The sequence below is a fragment of the Coffea arabica genome, chromosome 3e (assembly GCF_036785885.1).
Source record: "Coffea arabica cultivar ET-39 chromosome 3e, Coffea Arabica ET-39 HiFi, whole genome shotgun sequence".
Lineage (NCBI taxonomy): Eukaryota > Viridiplantae > Streptophyta > Magnoliopsida > Gentianales > Rubiaceae > Coffea > Coffea arabica.
The window spans coordinates 760,515-776,971 of NC_092315.1; the positions used below are offsets into that span (position 1 = coordinate 760,515).

The 16,457-nt window shown below is 36.2% G+C and overlaps 1 protein-coding gene across 3 annotated transcripts; it reads right to left on the reverse strand.

Moving 5' to 3' along the window:
- Positions 1-1,507: 1,507 nt before the first annotated feature.
- On the reverse strand, positions 1,508-15,936 carry LOC113738053 (uncharacterized). 3 transcript variants are annotated; one of them, XM_027265214.2, is made up of 24 exons: positions 15,507-15,936; positions 12,416-12,496; positions 12,219-12,318; positions 12,045-12,129; positions 11,876-11,925; positions 9,874-9,953; positions 9,634-9,693; positions 8,263-8,362; positions 8,097-8,174; positions 7,847-7,911; positions 7,567-7,635; positions 7,407-7,484; positions 7,225-7,320; positions 5,962-6,032; positions 5,762-5,839; positions 5,579-5,672; positions 4,728-4,823; positions 3,924-4,141; positions 3,727-3,841; positions 3,419-3,550; positions 3,014-3,121; positions 2,828-2,937; positions 2,633-2,734; positions 1,508-2,549 (listed from the first exon to the last, which is right to left on the reverse strand). In XM_027265214.2, exons 1-24 carry the CDS (start codon positions 15,549-15,551, stop codon positions 2,042-2,044), a joined length of 2,619 nt encoding a protein of 872 aa, XP_027121015.1. In that variant the 5' UTR covers positions 15,552-15,936; the 3' UTR covers positions 1,508-2,041. The 3 variants fall into 3 exon arrangements, 2 of the variants coding, with proteins under 2 accessions (XP_027121015.1, XP_071940253.1); XR_003460026.2 differs by having other exon boundaries at positions 1,615-2,549; positions 5,579-5,667; positions 15,507-15,883; XM_072084152.1 differs by lacking the exons at positions 1,508-2,549; positions 2,633-2,734; positions 2,828-2,937; ... (4 more) ...; positions 4,728-4,823; positions 5,579-5,672 and having other exon boundaries at positions 5,911-6,032; positions 15,507-15,883.
- Positions 15,937-16,457: the final 521 nt, after the last annotated feature.

Here is a 16,457-nt window from a genome sequence, read left to right on the forward strand (position 1 = left end):
GATACAGATTCACCATTTTTTGCCTGCTTGTTCCATGTCTATATTAACTCATAAAACATTGTGCCTCAAATAAATATGTGGTAAGTACCATGTTTTATGGTTTCCGCTCAAATAATAAATAGCTATTTTCTTACTTAGGGCTAGGTTTACGGTTGCAGAAGGACAATCACGGTGATGAAGCAACTTCACTTTCCTAATGCTAAGATATTTATCAAGATTTATTTTGGAGGTACTGCTGGACCAAACTGGGATTTCATACTGAATTTTTAATTAGCAGTGACATCAACTACTGGAGGCATGATCTGCCTGGATTTCATAATTATAATCTGTTAAAATTGGAGAACCTCGCAAACTGCATAGACAAGTATTGTGCTCTATTTGCTTATTGGTATGAAACATTGAAACTGAACCCTTTTTTTTCCCTTTTTGAAACACAAAACCCTCATATTAATATTTCCATATTTTACCGACACTGCATAAAAGAGTATCCATCTCGTCCAGCATTATTTACCAAAAAAAAAAAGAAAGAAAAAGAAAATCTCGTCTTGTATCAGTAACTATGTGCCCATATCTGAAACTTTTTCATCTTAAGATTTTTTTTTCCTAATTAAGGCAAACCCATCTTAATTGTTTAACTTGATATTTCTTTTGAATGTTAGACCTTGATTTTTTTTTAAAGGAACTATTATTAGTTTTCCAAAGATTCTTGTAGTATGCTATGCAGCAACGACTACCTAAATTAGGATAGCTATTTGAAGTTGAATGCCTCCATTCTCATCTGCTACTGCTGCTGGATGCTCTGTTATGTCACTAGGCATTCAAGTTTGTGTTTTTGTTTGTCTATTGCAATCGAATTTAAAGCAGCCTATTCTTCTGTTACCATTTTAATTTCTCTTTTGAATAAACAACATCCAATTCTATTACCATTGTTAATACAGAGGCACAGCGGATCAAGGGCAGGCGACGGACAACTGTTCGCAGCTATGATAATAACTCAAATGACTTTCATCGTACAAGTTTATAATCATCCGAAGGTGTTCGAAAGGCATTAACACCAATCTGGATCATGCCTCCTCCCCCTTTCATAACTGGTAAGCAGTGAATCCACATGGTATTTGATATTGACATTATCGTATTTCTTAAATCTGAAAAAAGAAAGGAATGAGAAAAGCATGTTTCGTCCTGAGCGCCATGGAAGCGACGAAACGTCAATTACAACCCTCAATTGGAAATCTCAATCAAACGCTCCAATCTCTTCCCTCAGGCAACCTCTACCCGCCACCCCAAGCCACTTGCCCACACCACCATCTCAATTTCTGGCAGCCTATCGCACCGTTCTACTTAGCCCACTCATCTAACTGACAACTGCCCTAATCCATCACTCTAAGCTGCTCCCAACATCCAAATTACCCTTTCCATGTATCTGTGGGATTCCAAAATCTTCGGGATTGGCTGTTGTCCGAGCCAATCTATTCATTCAGACAGTCAAATGTTTTTGGAGCTAATATTTCAATTTTCCAGCAAGTAAAGATTATAATGTACAAGTTCATACAAACTATTTCCTCCCCAAGAAAAAAAGGGGGGAACTTCGGCAAACTACATATTACACGGATGTGAAACTGAAAAATTAGCTTTAACCCATCCTCTCTCGAGTGCACCTACACCTACCGTATCTTGCAAGATTAGGGGACACCCGTGCAGGGCAATTTTATTGCCCTATAAGTGCTACATAATTAAAAAGCATAAAAAGTCAAAATTATGTGCTTCCAAAAATAATAAAAACAAGGGAAAACTATAGCTAACAAATGTTTACAAAAGAACCAATAAGTCAAATAAAATGTAAAGGAAAAAACACTAGGAAGGAAGGATGATTTCTTAACACCTAAATAATGGCACTGTACAATATCCTCTCTTGAGTGTTGATGGAATGGTTTTCGCCGGTTCCTGTCTGTTAGTCGAACGCCCAAAGCCAATAGACCATTGGCGCCAATTCCACCAATCATGTAGGCAGTGAGCACAAAAGGAAGCAAAAAGATGTATTTCAAGATCCATTTACAGCCATCTCTGGTGATGCCTTCGGTATCAATGGACCATCATCTCCATGTTGTCCGTTATCCGGAGAACCACACAAGCCATCTGTAAAGCACCTAGGAGAAACTTCTTCTTGGTCAGCAAGATTGTCCACATCTGAGCTCTTCCCCTGGTCAGAAGAGCCTTTATGCCCCTTTTCTTCATGATTTGCTTCAACTGGATTCTTGCCTCCATCTGTTCGGAGAATATCAGGAGCAGTGCTGATTGTTTTCTTACCGGGTAATACAGCCTGACTTAGGGTCGAGCACAAGGCAGCAAATACACCTTCATTTGGCTTTGAGCTTTTATGTGATCGCTGCAGCTTTTTAGGTTCAGGCTCATCCTTGGTAGCCAATTTGCGTTTCAACCGGAATGATTCTACTTCATCATCTTCACCAGAATTATCTGCCCGTTTTCTTGATGGTGGTTTGTAATCTTCATCATCTTCATCATCATCATAGTCAACTAGCCCACCAGACCTTCAACATGACGAAAAGAATAAAATAAAATCCAGTCTGTGGCATGTTAATAAGGAGACTTGACATCAAATAGAGGTTTATACCTTGTAGAAGGATAGGTTGTAGCAGAACCATTAGGCAAATTGGGTTGGGATTGTGCTCTCTTTCTACTTGGCATAGATGCTGATGCTGAATCTTCTTCATCACTATTTAAAACCAAATAGGAAGGATAATGTATTAACCAAATTCAATGAACACTCACCAAAATTTCAAGTTTTGCATCAACAAAAAGCACACACCTGTCGTCATTGAAATAATCTTCCTCTTCCTTCTCAAGAGCACGATCGTCAATTCGTTTTCTGGGGTCTAACACATTAGTGTTACTTCTCAATCCAGCACTTTCAAGCGCCTGAAATAGTCCATTGCAAACTAAACACAGTGACCCAAAGGCAAGATACAAAAACCAAGATGGGTACAAGTAGTACCTGTTCATATTTAACCTTCAGCGAACGTATTGATGGCAAATTATCAAATTGGGCTAACTGTTCCCAGAAAGAATCAACTAAGTACTTCAACAATATCTTCAGGTTCTCCTGCAAAGAACACACATTACAATAAGATAAGCATTTGTCCTGCTACATCTATATGCTCTATGAAATAGACCCCATTACCCTGTTTAGAAAAGAAACTAGATGTTCCATGTAAGAATACCTGAAAAAGAGTTTCCACCTACAATTACTATTTTCTACCTCTCTGGACTCATGCACAGAAAAGACCAGTTCTACTCAGCAGGAGAATTCATGCTTAGCCAAACTCACCATTTCCATCCCAGTAACTTTCCTTTCCTGACCGAAGAACATGAAAAAACTTAAAAGCAAGAAAATGAGTACCTTTCTGATATACTCAAAAAGTTCCAGAACGGCAGAATTGAGCAGATTATAACGACTGCCATTACTAACAAAAGCATCAACAATTGGTTTCAACAGGTTATTCTTCACAATATGAGACAACAGATGTTCGTCCTGCAAAATGCCAAAAGGTATCACATAGCCGGTGAAAGTACAGCAGAACTGCTATATGTTCCAGTAAAATTTCTAAAACAGAATTGAGTTTATTAAGGAGTAAAACCCCTAGCAACCAATAGAAAATTCAACTATTTTTGCATTAAATTTTGCTATTGCAGATAAAACAAACTTACATTGCGTGAAATAAGAGTTCTAATAAATCTAACAGCAGCTACTACGAGGTACTTTTCTCTTCGGTGTGTCAGAAGCAAAACTTTATCAATCACACTATTGAGAAGAAAGTTACACCTGCAACATAACATTGTTATGACACTTATCTGAGTCTCAATAGGATGATTTTATGTATGGGGAAAAGGTTACAAGAATTTACTTTATTCTATACGGGTGGTGCAAAACGCAAAAGCATAGCAGATCACAAATGTTTAATAATATTTCTGGCTTGACACTAATTTGATTTCCACTTTCTTCATCTGATCTCCCAGATTTACTGACAGCTTGAGCAGCGCTATTAGGTGGGCATGAGGATGTTATGACATCAATCAAATGACCCAAGTGCTTCTCATAGAAGATGTCGATGATAGACTCTCTCTGCAACATCATAAAAAATGCTCAAACAGGATAAACAATTCAAAGACAACACAATCAAACCACGGCCACTTCTACTTCCCCCGGTTTAGCAGTGATCACAAAAATCACAGTATGTGAAAAGGAAATATATAATTACCTAAAACAAAAAAAAACTGGCTAAGCATATAATCTTCTAGGCATTGACATCTGAAACAACAATCATCGTGAACCAAATTGCAGCACATATATTTGTTTAGCACCGCAATCCATATGCCTTATAAAATGTGTGTGTATGTGGTGGGGTGGTTTTTTTTTGGGGAAGGGGGGGTGGTGAAAAAAGAAAACAGCTATTACATCTTAAAATAGCAGAGGTCTCCATGATGTTTAAAGGTTTTCAATTTTTATCCATCACATGGTTTTTCATTCCATTAGCAACTTTGTCAACCAAGCCAATGAAATATGTCAGTTTCTAACCATATTTCCCCAAGAGATGGATTATAATTTAAATGAACACTGTATCAATGAAGACATAATTCTGCTTAAAATAAAAAAGAGGAATCAATTTACCAGAACAAAAAATAGATTGCAAAAGGTACAAGAAACACACCTGTGATCCTGATGTATACGAATCCAAAAGATTACGAAGAATTTCAAGAAATTGACAATGCATGTCATCTCCAAAATCTGTAAGCATACCCTTCACCTAGAAACAACCAAAAACAAAATTCAAATTTTGATTTCGTAGAAAGCTCCCAAGTTAGTACAATATGTTAAAACACTTTTATACCTCTGTCAGCCTTTTCTATTTTAAAAAATCTACGAATTTTAAGAGATTGGCATGATATATGTATTGCTTGACACATAACTATAATCGCTCTCTGAAAACCCATCAATTATGTTTTCAATCCACTGGTTTCACATCCAAAAAGATCAATTTTTTAAATTCATAAAAACTGTCGTGAGTTAGCACTGCATCTTAAATCCTTCAATACCATTTATCAGCCTCCAACGTGTTTGAAATTTGTGTTATTCTAGGAGGTAGGCATAACACCCAAATTGCTCCCTAGTCCCACAGCTACAGCTGCTTTCTATAAATCATTCCAGTTACAATTGCAGCAAACTAGCTTTATATAAGGGAAACAGAAGCAATAGAAAAATAACAATATCAAGTAATACTTTTGTACACAGCCAGGGAAACATGAAGGATGATGCTCCCAAATATAACATTTGACTCAAATTTCAAGTAAAAAATAAAGTCATCTGATATTTGTGGTAGAAAATCTTGTACATAAAATTCTTGCTCATTTCTTGCTAAATCATCATATTATAGCATATTTTTGTCAGCTTGAACAAACACGACACAGACACCAGATATGGAAAATGGATAAAAATGGAGCCCCAATTTTCAACTGATGCATTCTCATTAGATATGGAAAAGAAAAATAGGTAATTACTCACCAAAAGCCCAAAAAGAGGGATCCCTTCCTGCCGAGTTACATAAGAGCGCAAAAGGTTTGGATCCTGATTTAAGAAAAGAATGAGGATGTCTGTCCTGCACCATTACAGCCATTCATCATGAAATTTCATCGGTTGGAGGTGAAGACAATTACATCCAAAAAACAAAAGCATAGGGTTACTTACCCAGTTAATATGAGCTTTTTATCTTGACTCTGCAGGATATCAGCTATGATCTCAAGTATGCCTTCATTAACCAGATCCCTACAAGCATTATATTTTCAGGTGCAAAAATTTCAGATACCAGAAGCAGAGAAGAATGCGAAAAACATTACTCTTTTTCCTGCTCCCTATCCCTATATCAGGTTAGGATCTTGAACTTATACCGATATAGCCGAAGTTGGTGCACCATCTGTAAGCTCTTACTTAGGGAACAAAACTCATGCAAGAAGAGTACCTACTTGAAGAAAAATGTACATCAGCATCAGTATAGCAACTTGTATTACAGAACATGGAGCCTACTTCTCATGTCAAAACAAAGGAAATCAAATGAACACCTTATGACAAACTGACAAGGAACAACTTTACGCAAACATGAACCAATTGGCACAAGAAAGTACCAAAGAGAGACTTCCCAAGACTAAGAGCAAGGTATGAAAAACAGAATCTTTTTGGGACAAAGCCATAAGCGGATGAAGTAGACTTGTTACAAAAAACAGTTACTAAAATTAAACTACTACAGGGTAAACCATGAATATCATGTAGCTTTATTGCTGGTAAGGCAGATATTGCCAGTAAGACCTGATAGTAGTAGTAGTAATACAGTCACATTACGCAGAATAGAAGGAATCTGGGTTGACCATCAGCTTTTGAGGCTAACCTTGATAATAAACCATAAGGCTTTTGTCTAGAAAATCTGATAAAGATACAGGCCTGCACACATACTCTAGGTAATTGCAGATATTCAATTAGTGAATCCTAGTGCCTAAAAGACACACACCAACAAAAACAAAATTTCAAGACATAAAAATCTTTACTAACATCCTCAAACAAAATTTTTGGGAGTTCAAGACCTCAGAAGCATGACAAACATACAACATGCAGATACTCAGAGAGAGATAGAGAGAGAGAGAGAGAGAGAGAGATTAGTCACTAGAGGGGATTTGACTTTAAGAGAATGAGCTACATTATCAATAAAATGTGAGTTTATTAGCAGGATTCCGGAAGAATGACCACGGCAGTATAGAAAGATGCAAATAATCTGCTTAGTAGCAGACTGCAAGTGCCAGGATTGTTGAATTTATATATCCAGCTGTGACCATGTTACAAGTGTTACACACAACCCAGACATGTGACTAGACTAGATATGCAAAATCATAGTCATTATACTCCATCTATATGTGACCTTCCACAACAAGATATTTGTTCACAACAATTAAAGCAATAGTTGCAAATGCGTAGTCACTTAAGATAATTCTATTCCCTTAGTTCTAACAGTAGAAATAATTAAGACCTCTCTAAGCAGTTACTCAATATTTAGCTATTACCCCTTATGAGACTCAAACCACGTAGGACAAAGACATATACTTCTGAATATAGTAAAATAAGTTAGGGCCACCAGAGACTCAAACAAAAATGGAGATATTCACCAAATTTTTTTTAGATTCTGCAGAAGTTGAAGATGACTTCAATCTTGCAAATAATTCTTGAATGAAGGTGTTGTCATCCTTTAACAACGAGACAACCTATAAAATAATACCATTATTAGATGCGCACAAAAGCACATTAGTCATGCTCAGAATAGGCAGATGATTTATGTCAACACTCTTACAGTTGCATTATTTGAATGAATTATGGAATTAAGGCTTGCAACCGTAGCCTCGTCCAATACTCTAGGCAGAATGACATCCTGTGATAGAAAAGTAAATATCACATACAATCCCAATAAGTGCAAGCATTGAAACTTGTGACTAAGAGTTAAACACTCTTACCTTGACATAACCAACTCTGTACGTCTGATGAATCTTTGAAAGAACCACTGGATCCTTAATAGGTATGGCCTATAATAAGTGAAAAAAGAAAATCATAAGTCAGCATACATGTAAAAGCAACAACATGTCAAGCATTCTATACTTGAGAAATTCCCTTCCCCTCTCAAATCAACCCCCACCCCTGACCCCCTTTTTATTTTCCTTTTTCTTCTCATCCAGGAGCAGCTGATTATGAAGTGGCAAGGAAGGCTGGAAGAGCTGTTAAAGTCATCTACATTACCTCCTTAAAAACCACATTCTCTTTAAGGAAATTCCGATGATGAACATGAGGTACATCAGGATCATCTGCATAAAGCAAATTTGTAAGAATTCTAACTGCAGCAGCGGCAACGTATATAGCTTGGGTATAATGATCACATAGTAAGATATAACTACCAAGAACTATATCACAAAACAGCATAATAGAATTATAGATACGAGTGAAACTTGATTTTAGTTGGAAAGAGAAATATAAAGCCCAGGCAACTCACATTCAAGGCATCCAATTATATCCATAATGTATTCATCACCAAAAATTCTATCATAGATCTGCGTGCTATTCAGCAAAACTGCAATCCAGATGATCGATAATTAGCCACATGGAAACAAGCAGAGAGAAATTATACGATCGGAAAAGGAAAGTAAAAGTCTACTGACTAATTCCTCGGACTATTTTGAAAACCATGTGAAGGCCATCAATGTTATCCAAATCTTCACAAATCCTGAAGAGATCCATAAGCTTCCTAATAAATTCTAGCTGCACTCAACAAAAAACCAAAAAGAAAAAAGGTCTCAGTTCAATATCAGAAAAGGACAGAGATGTAGAAATATGAAAGCATGAATTCACAAAGGTAACGTAGAAGCACAAAGGATGTGACAACTGTTAAAATAGAACACATTTGCATACAGGCAAGCCTAAACCAGGGGAAAGCTACCAAGAAAAGGGGGGAGAAAAAGGACAAACACAATTAGCAATCAACAGGTAGCCCAATAAGAAAGTAAAAAAGGCCACAAAAACAACTATTTAATTGCCACAAAAGAATGGGTCATCACATTTACAATGTACGGAGATTGGGAAAACAAGAAAAGTGAACTGTTCATAGTATAGCAAGCAAAAAGTAAAATACTTGCTCAACCTAGAATATTGAAATGCTGGTACTATGTGAAATCAGACAAAAAAAATGAGTTCACAAAACAATTTAACTTAATTGTTAAAGCACCATTGACTGACAAAGTAGTCTATAGAAATCCAGGTTTTGTATTGCACCCCATAGAATTCTATAGGTCGTAACTTTCCAGATTGATAATAATCACAGAATTTTGCACATCCAAAAATGCATTTCCAGAAATTTTTAAGCATAAAAGTCAACAGAATGAAGGTCGGCCATTTCAATTCTCTGGGCAAAAGTACATTTGTCTTAGCAAACATGACAGGGACAACAGTTCTGCATGAGAAAGCAGAACACTTGAATGCCCCAAAAGACTATTAGAGTAGGACACCAGCCAAGAAATAATACATAGTTCCCCAGAAAAAAGTTCAAGAGAAATATGATCACAACTAGGATATCACACACTCCCCCTGCGAGGCAGAATAGAACTTCTAAAAGAAAGCTTAACTGTGCAGAACAGTGTCGGTATAATAATGAGATAAAACTATTACTCATAAAAAGTTCTAATAAACTTTTAAATACAGATCAACATCGCACCATCTATATTACTCCAAGGACATTATCAACAACTATATAGCAAACAAGCCCATGTAATCAACAAGGCAATTACTCAAATGCATTTCTGACAAATCTCAATCATACATCAGGTCGGGCACAGGTTAAGGCAGGCATGAATGCCACAGTGCCTTGCACAGGGTTGCCCTTAACAACTCGTAATATTGACAACTTTAACTTGTGCAAACTCCCTATACATCTTTGAACAACCTAGATTAGCATGTAAGTCAAGCTTCTATTGTAGAGACACATTTGGCAGAAACACAAGTGTGACAGAAAAGGAGGAAAAAGAAGAAAAGCTTACATCATGTAGTATGAGATCTGTAACACGCAACTGATCAGCAATCCCACTTTCAACTATAATCTGCAAGATGAAAAGCAAACTAGTCAACGTTATTAACAACATATAAAGCAAAGAGCATACACCAAAGAAGACGAAACCAATAGCAACAGAAAAACATTGTTCACATGCAGACACAAAGGATATGTAGTAACTGCACAACAACGTATTAAGAGACACAGCAAACTGAGAAATTGCACAAACCTTTAGTATTAAAGGTAGTGTAGACAGCTCAACTGGAGGCAACTCCCGCAATTCACTATTGACATTATGGTATGTCTCATCTGGAAATTACAAGAATAAGAATTAGTTCATAGAAAGGGGAAAGTAGCTTTTTTTCAAAAGCACAAGTTTAACATTTTCATTAAAGTGCATAAACAGGTCCCAACCATCGCCAAAAAATTGGACATAAAACAGAAAACAATCGAGCATCAAGGACAATCATAACTTTGAAAAAGAAAACAGAAAAAGAATGGGTAAATGAAAAGGCATAGCAAGAAGGTAATCTGATATGCTTCTCCTGGGACAAATTAACCCAAGTCGACATGACACCAGAAAACCTCATAATATTGGTACACTAAGGAGCTAGCATTAAACAATGACATTCACTGGCAGAGCCCAAAAGCTAGGGCCAAACTCATAGGAAATATGTGACATAGATGAGCATCTTGGCACATTATGATGCAATAAGCACGACAAACAGACACCCCACCAATTACTTTATACAGGATTGGAGATCAAATACTACCAACTTAAGAAAGTCCTTTAAATCTTCAGAAAGAAATTTAAACACAAATGATAGACTTTATATTAGCACTCACAAAATTTTAGCTGCAGAGAAACAGCACTAGCACAGTATCAGAAGGAATAGAAGAATAAGAAGAATAAGAATAACTTCAGCAAGTATCTAAGAAGAAAGGCGGAAAAATAACAAAGAAACTAGGTAATACATTCCACATCATACCGTTTATAATTGAGTGAATAAGCCATTAAGCCCATATGTATCTTTGGACAAAACTTGGAGTTACCACTACATGCAAACCAAGCAACATGAACACTGGCATTGTAAAGCTTGGTAGAAACTTGTTCGAGGCTAAACTAGCGAAGTACCCCAAGCTCAAGGCATATATCCAAGCAAATTTATCTAAAACTAATTGTCATTACACTCTAATCACACGCACTTCTGTAGGCGTAACAAAAAAGTTTTCTAGAAAAGGTGATCTCAACCACTATATAGCAAGTCCAACTGAAATTACTATAACATATTAACAGATCAAGAATCCATAAATCCCTGTAATCACAGTCACAACAGAAAAACTAAGTTCAAATTTTCAACAAGAACCTGCCAGATATAACATCAATAATTTGATTAAAATCTTAAATCTAATTAGCGATGGAAATAAAGGTAGCAGCTAAGACCAGCGGCCCCAAACCTAAACCATAAAGAAAAAGACAAGGTTCTTCACTGTGGTCTGATATCCTGACCTAATCCCTCAAACTTTTAATCAGAGCTATAAAAGCAGCATCATCCATATGTTCCCCACAACCCCCTGGCCCCAAAAAAACTTTTAAAACCTGGTTCCTCCATATCACCTAACAACTCAGGGAAACTAAAATGAGAACACAATATCAGGATCAGAAATATGTCCCTAAGCTATTCCAACCTTAGCAGCTAAACAACAGAAGTGCAATATGTGAAGCTGGCAAATGGCTCAAGACATGTTCTAACAACTTTATAATACTACACGTTGTAACGACCAGAACATGAATTATTATTGTAGTCCAGAGCTCTACCCAGACCAAATATTCTAAGCTGCCAAGTCTGATTAAGAAGTTAAGGAAAATTCAAATAAACAAACCCTGCCCCAAGCTGCCACTCAGAAAGAAAATCAGAACATGCAATTCACCAAATTACTGTAATACCACTCAACATGACCAAAAAAATTTTGATTTTAGCAATTTACAATTTGGTTAAAACCACACCTGCCTTGGCATTAGTAGATGATATACCTCCATAAAAGATCGACAAAGAAGCAACATTAAGAAAATGGAACAACTTTTGGTGCTGGTGAGTTCCTTATATCTACTTAACCATCCCACCAAAGTTAATTCCCAGATGTCTAGATTGATAAGCAATTTCCACAAGGAAATCAGAAACACTACACTTGTTTCCCGAACAAGAATTACACAGATAACAAATACTTACTGCTCAAGGTATTAAAGTGCATGTTCCTTTGCACATTACAAATGTTGTCCCTGCACAAAACAAAAATAAAAATTACTCGACGTAATTCAATGGTTTTGGCCTGTAATTCAAAGAGGGGAAAAAAAGAACTAACTAAAATAGCAAAAAAGAGATGGGCATCAAAACTTGCCAAATGTAAGAGCAACCAGTTGTTTCTTGAAAGCTAAGGGCCAATTCTGTTGCATGCTCAGGATCCCTCCAAGAAATGATTGTATCTAAAAATATAAGAGATTAAAAGCTGGGGTAGACAACAATGAAGAAATTTGAGAAAAACATGACAATGGCTACTTCAACAAGAAGATACCTTCTTGTTTGCGGTAGATGTCATCTGAGCTTATCCGGTGCACAAGTAATGTTTCATCATCTTCTTCACTAATAACAAATAAACCTAACTCTTCCGATCTCTGTTCCACAATTAAACAACCATGATTGCAGAATAGTAGAGCTTCTAAACATGAACCACCCGGGAAATATAACACTTAATAAAGGAACTAGTCAGACCTGTAAATAATCAACAGTAACATGCCCGGTTCCTTGGTCATCCCATTTACCATCATCATTCAGCCGATAAACCTTAACACGCTGAAATGAAAATTTTCAACCAAGACAAGATGAAGTGGGAAAATATTTTTGGCTTCCAAAAATAATAGTACTTGATCATCTAAGTCGACTATTGATAGAAGGTATGCAAAAATGAAGAAACCTATGACTAAAAAACTTCCATGAAGCTATCAAACAAATTTAACAACAAAATGTTCCCAGGACACTGCTCTCACAACAGGCAAGAAGGCAATAATAGAGAATAATAGATGATGTTAAATGACGGGATTCAATAGCTCAATATCTGCTGTAATGGCGATGTTTGATTTCCAGCGAACGGAACTTTAAAAAAAAAAAAGGTAAACAAAGATTAACTGGGGAACAGCTTTTACAAGAGTATGAGCAAGCACATGTCTGTATGTTGCAGTGTTCCAAGGCCATCCAAAGATGGTTAAAAAAAAAAGTATAAAGCACAGCAATGGACATTCCAAAGCTAAGTATCGTAGAATAATTCATACATCTAATCCTGGAAATAGTTTGGATAGCAACAGCGCCAGGAAATATATTTGATTGCGAAATGCATTTTTTGGGTGGCATGCCTTTGGCAAATCTTGATACAGAGTCAGTTGGGCTACTGTTCATTTTTTTCAAAAATAGAGAGTATTTCAAAAGAAATACTTCAGCTTGAAAAGAACAGTAATTACTATAAAGCTTTTCTTTCTTTTTCCACAGCATACAATATCTTCAGATGTGACCTTCATAAAAAAATAATTATCCCTTTTGTTAGAAAATGCAATATCATCAGTTTTGATCTTCCTCCCTTGTATAGAGTGGCTACTCATAATTGCAAGCCAGTAACTTCACAACTTCAAAGAAACAAGTCATTCTTTAAGAGTCCAGATAATGGACAAACAGTCTTGCCTAGTTGGAATGAGTAAGAACAACTCTTTTATCAAAAATCTGTTTAGCGAAAATAAAAAAGTCAGAGGCCCTATATATAACTATTCAACAGATGAAACTCTAGTCCTCGTCCTCGCGCTTACAAACGACAATAAAAAGAATTACCAACCACCATAAAAACCACCATGTTGGCATGTATACAGCAAAAGCCTCACCTTTACGTAAACATGACAAAGGTTGAGGCCCCAGGAACCCAATCCCCCCGTCCCCCTCCCCGTTTCTTAAATCCCACCTCCCCCACTGGGAGAGTCTGCCGCCGGGGTAGGGGGAGGGTGGGGGACACACAAAAAAAAGAGTAAACATGGAAAAGAATAAAACAAGGATGATCAAATCACAACTTTGAAACATATTGATGGGATTCCAAATGTACTTCAAAACTTCTAAACCAGAACTCACCTACAATAATCAGTCTACCTGGACCGTCTCTAATACTAATCTTTTAATAGCTTTAGTGTTTTATCATTAAATACAACTTATTTTTATTAACTAGAAATGCACACTAATCTTCATATTGAAATCAATATCTTATTTGTTTAGCCAAGAGCTGGTTTGGTGAACTGTCTAACAGCAGAGCCTTTACAGTAAAAGAAGACAAATAAATTAAAACAGAATATGAGAAACTAACAGAATACATCTGACAAACTATAAATGATTCCACAGCCTATCAGTTCCTTATGGGAGCAAAATGGGTAAAGAGTGAAAGAATACTAGCAAAAAGATGATGATGCAACACCAGTTTCTAAAGATGTAGGTATGATAAGCACATACTCTTTTAACTTCTTCAATCCCCCCCTCCCCACTCTTTATGTCAACTACATAGTGTACCAACATATCCTATCCAGAGCAAACATCAAAATGGTTAAGGCCCTTCTTATACCTAATTGCAGATGATCAGTAACTGCACTTAAATTTGCTTGGCAATCATTTAAGTATTCCCAATCAGAACACCAGCCAACTGAAAAAGCTCCACAAAGCTTGATCTTAACTTCCTCAAATAGCAAATGAAAGAACTTTATGACTAATAGTAATGGAAAAGATTACAAACCTTTATAATTGAAATACTATCACAAGAAAGATGCATCATTTTTTGGCTACAAAAAAGTTATAGGACTTCAGTTTTAATATACCCCCCCCCCTATGGAAATATCTAGCTCCAAATTAACACATTTTACTTGAATAAGGTAATTACCATCAAAAGCCCCCGAACAACAAAATGTTTTTAAGTAAATTACAATTCCATGTAAAAAAAAAGGATTTTCTTTCTACCATGATTCAGCATTGCAAAAGACGTATACGCATTATTTAAAAACAACAAAATCATGGAAAATTAGTCGCAAAGTGGTTAGGTACTTTGTTCAACGTATTAGAATGAAGGGTTACAATCTCGCTGTCTCTATCACCATCAACTTTTGACTCCCCACTTCTTCCATCCCACCCAGCACCAGAACGAAAAAGATTTCACAAAAGATGAAACCTAGCATGAAATGATCAACTATAATGCTTTATTAATATGCCAACCGCAACTATGTTCAAATGCTATACTGAGCAGGTTCTTAATATACAAAGAACAATTCGTATTAAAATCTCACAATTAATTCACAGCAAGTCATCCTTCCTGCACTGAACAAGACCCCTGAAGCGAAGAATGATGAATGTAGTTTTGAAAAACTTAACCCGTCTGGAGTCACCCAAATACAAGATCTAAGTTGAGACAAAGATTTAAAAGTATCAAGAAAAACATGTCAATCCAAAGCTAAAACACTTTTTCTTAAATTTCGTTTTTCCTAATAAATTATGCCAAAAGGAACTGATTGGCAACGAACCACTTATGCTTAAATCCTAAAGTTGAATAAACCCGGGGGGGGGGGGGGGGGGGCGCCAAAAGCATATCCTTCCTAAGCTGAACTAAACACAGCAAAACGACGAATTACATGCAATTAACTTGTAGAATCCGGATAGAGGAGCAATTAGAAAACTTAAATTTAGCTTAATTCCACAGCGAAAAAAAAAGAAAATTTGAGTCTAGAGATAAAGCTAAAATCCTTTTCTAAATTTTTCATTTTTAAAACAAATTATGCTCGACGGAAGTCACCTGCATCGAATTGTTGGCGCTGGGGGATTTCTCCTGGGCACCCATAGACAATTTCTTCGCTATTCGCGAAGTCAAAACTCACTGGAAGAATTGCTGCTTGGACTGAACTATAGCAAACGATGCATGTAGCTCCCAAAATTAGGGTTTTGATTACAAAAAATAATGAACTAAATATGTCAAAAGATTAGTAGCTATTTTGAAAATTCAACCAAAATAAGATTAACGGTTGCTTTAAGCAAGATCAACTGGCGAAAACCCTCACTTCCATGAACAAATGAATCTTCGATACTTTTTCTTTGGGTTCTTTCTCTCTCTAAAACGTTAAGCTCTGGCTTTGCTTTGTTCACTTTCTCTCTCTTCTTTTTATTCGTTTCCGTGGGAGAGTCCCCTGTGCTCTCTCGGCCATCGGAAGACAGAAACTAGTAACTATAGCCAATTGTCGATAAAGCCCTCTAAGTTTTGAGAAATCTATAGCCAATGGATTGTACAACTGCAGCTGAAATTCTTTTTAGCCAAGTTGTAGACTTATTTACGCGTTTTCCTCTTATGAACTAGATCTTTTTTTTCGAATCTTTTTTCTTAAAAAAAATGTAAGTGAAAGAGCTCGGAACTTAAATATCTTATCTATACTCCCTCCTTCTTCTTTTTTTTTTTAAGAACTTGACTATTAGATTCTCAACAGAATACGAGTTAATTCAATATTTTTGAAACTTGAATAAATTTTTATTTAGTCAAAACTTGGAAAAAAAAAAGACTTGATTACTAATTTGGATAAAATTTTTTCTACTCAGTAAATAGTCAATGAACTATCTGCACAATTCTCTTATCAAAAAACGTAAATACTAGTGTAGAATTTATTTCCTTCACTTCTAATTTCCTATTTCATTTCAGGTTTACTTAATTTTATTGGAGAATTGCACAAAATTTGTTGTCATCGTCTCTCATTCATCT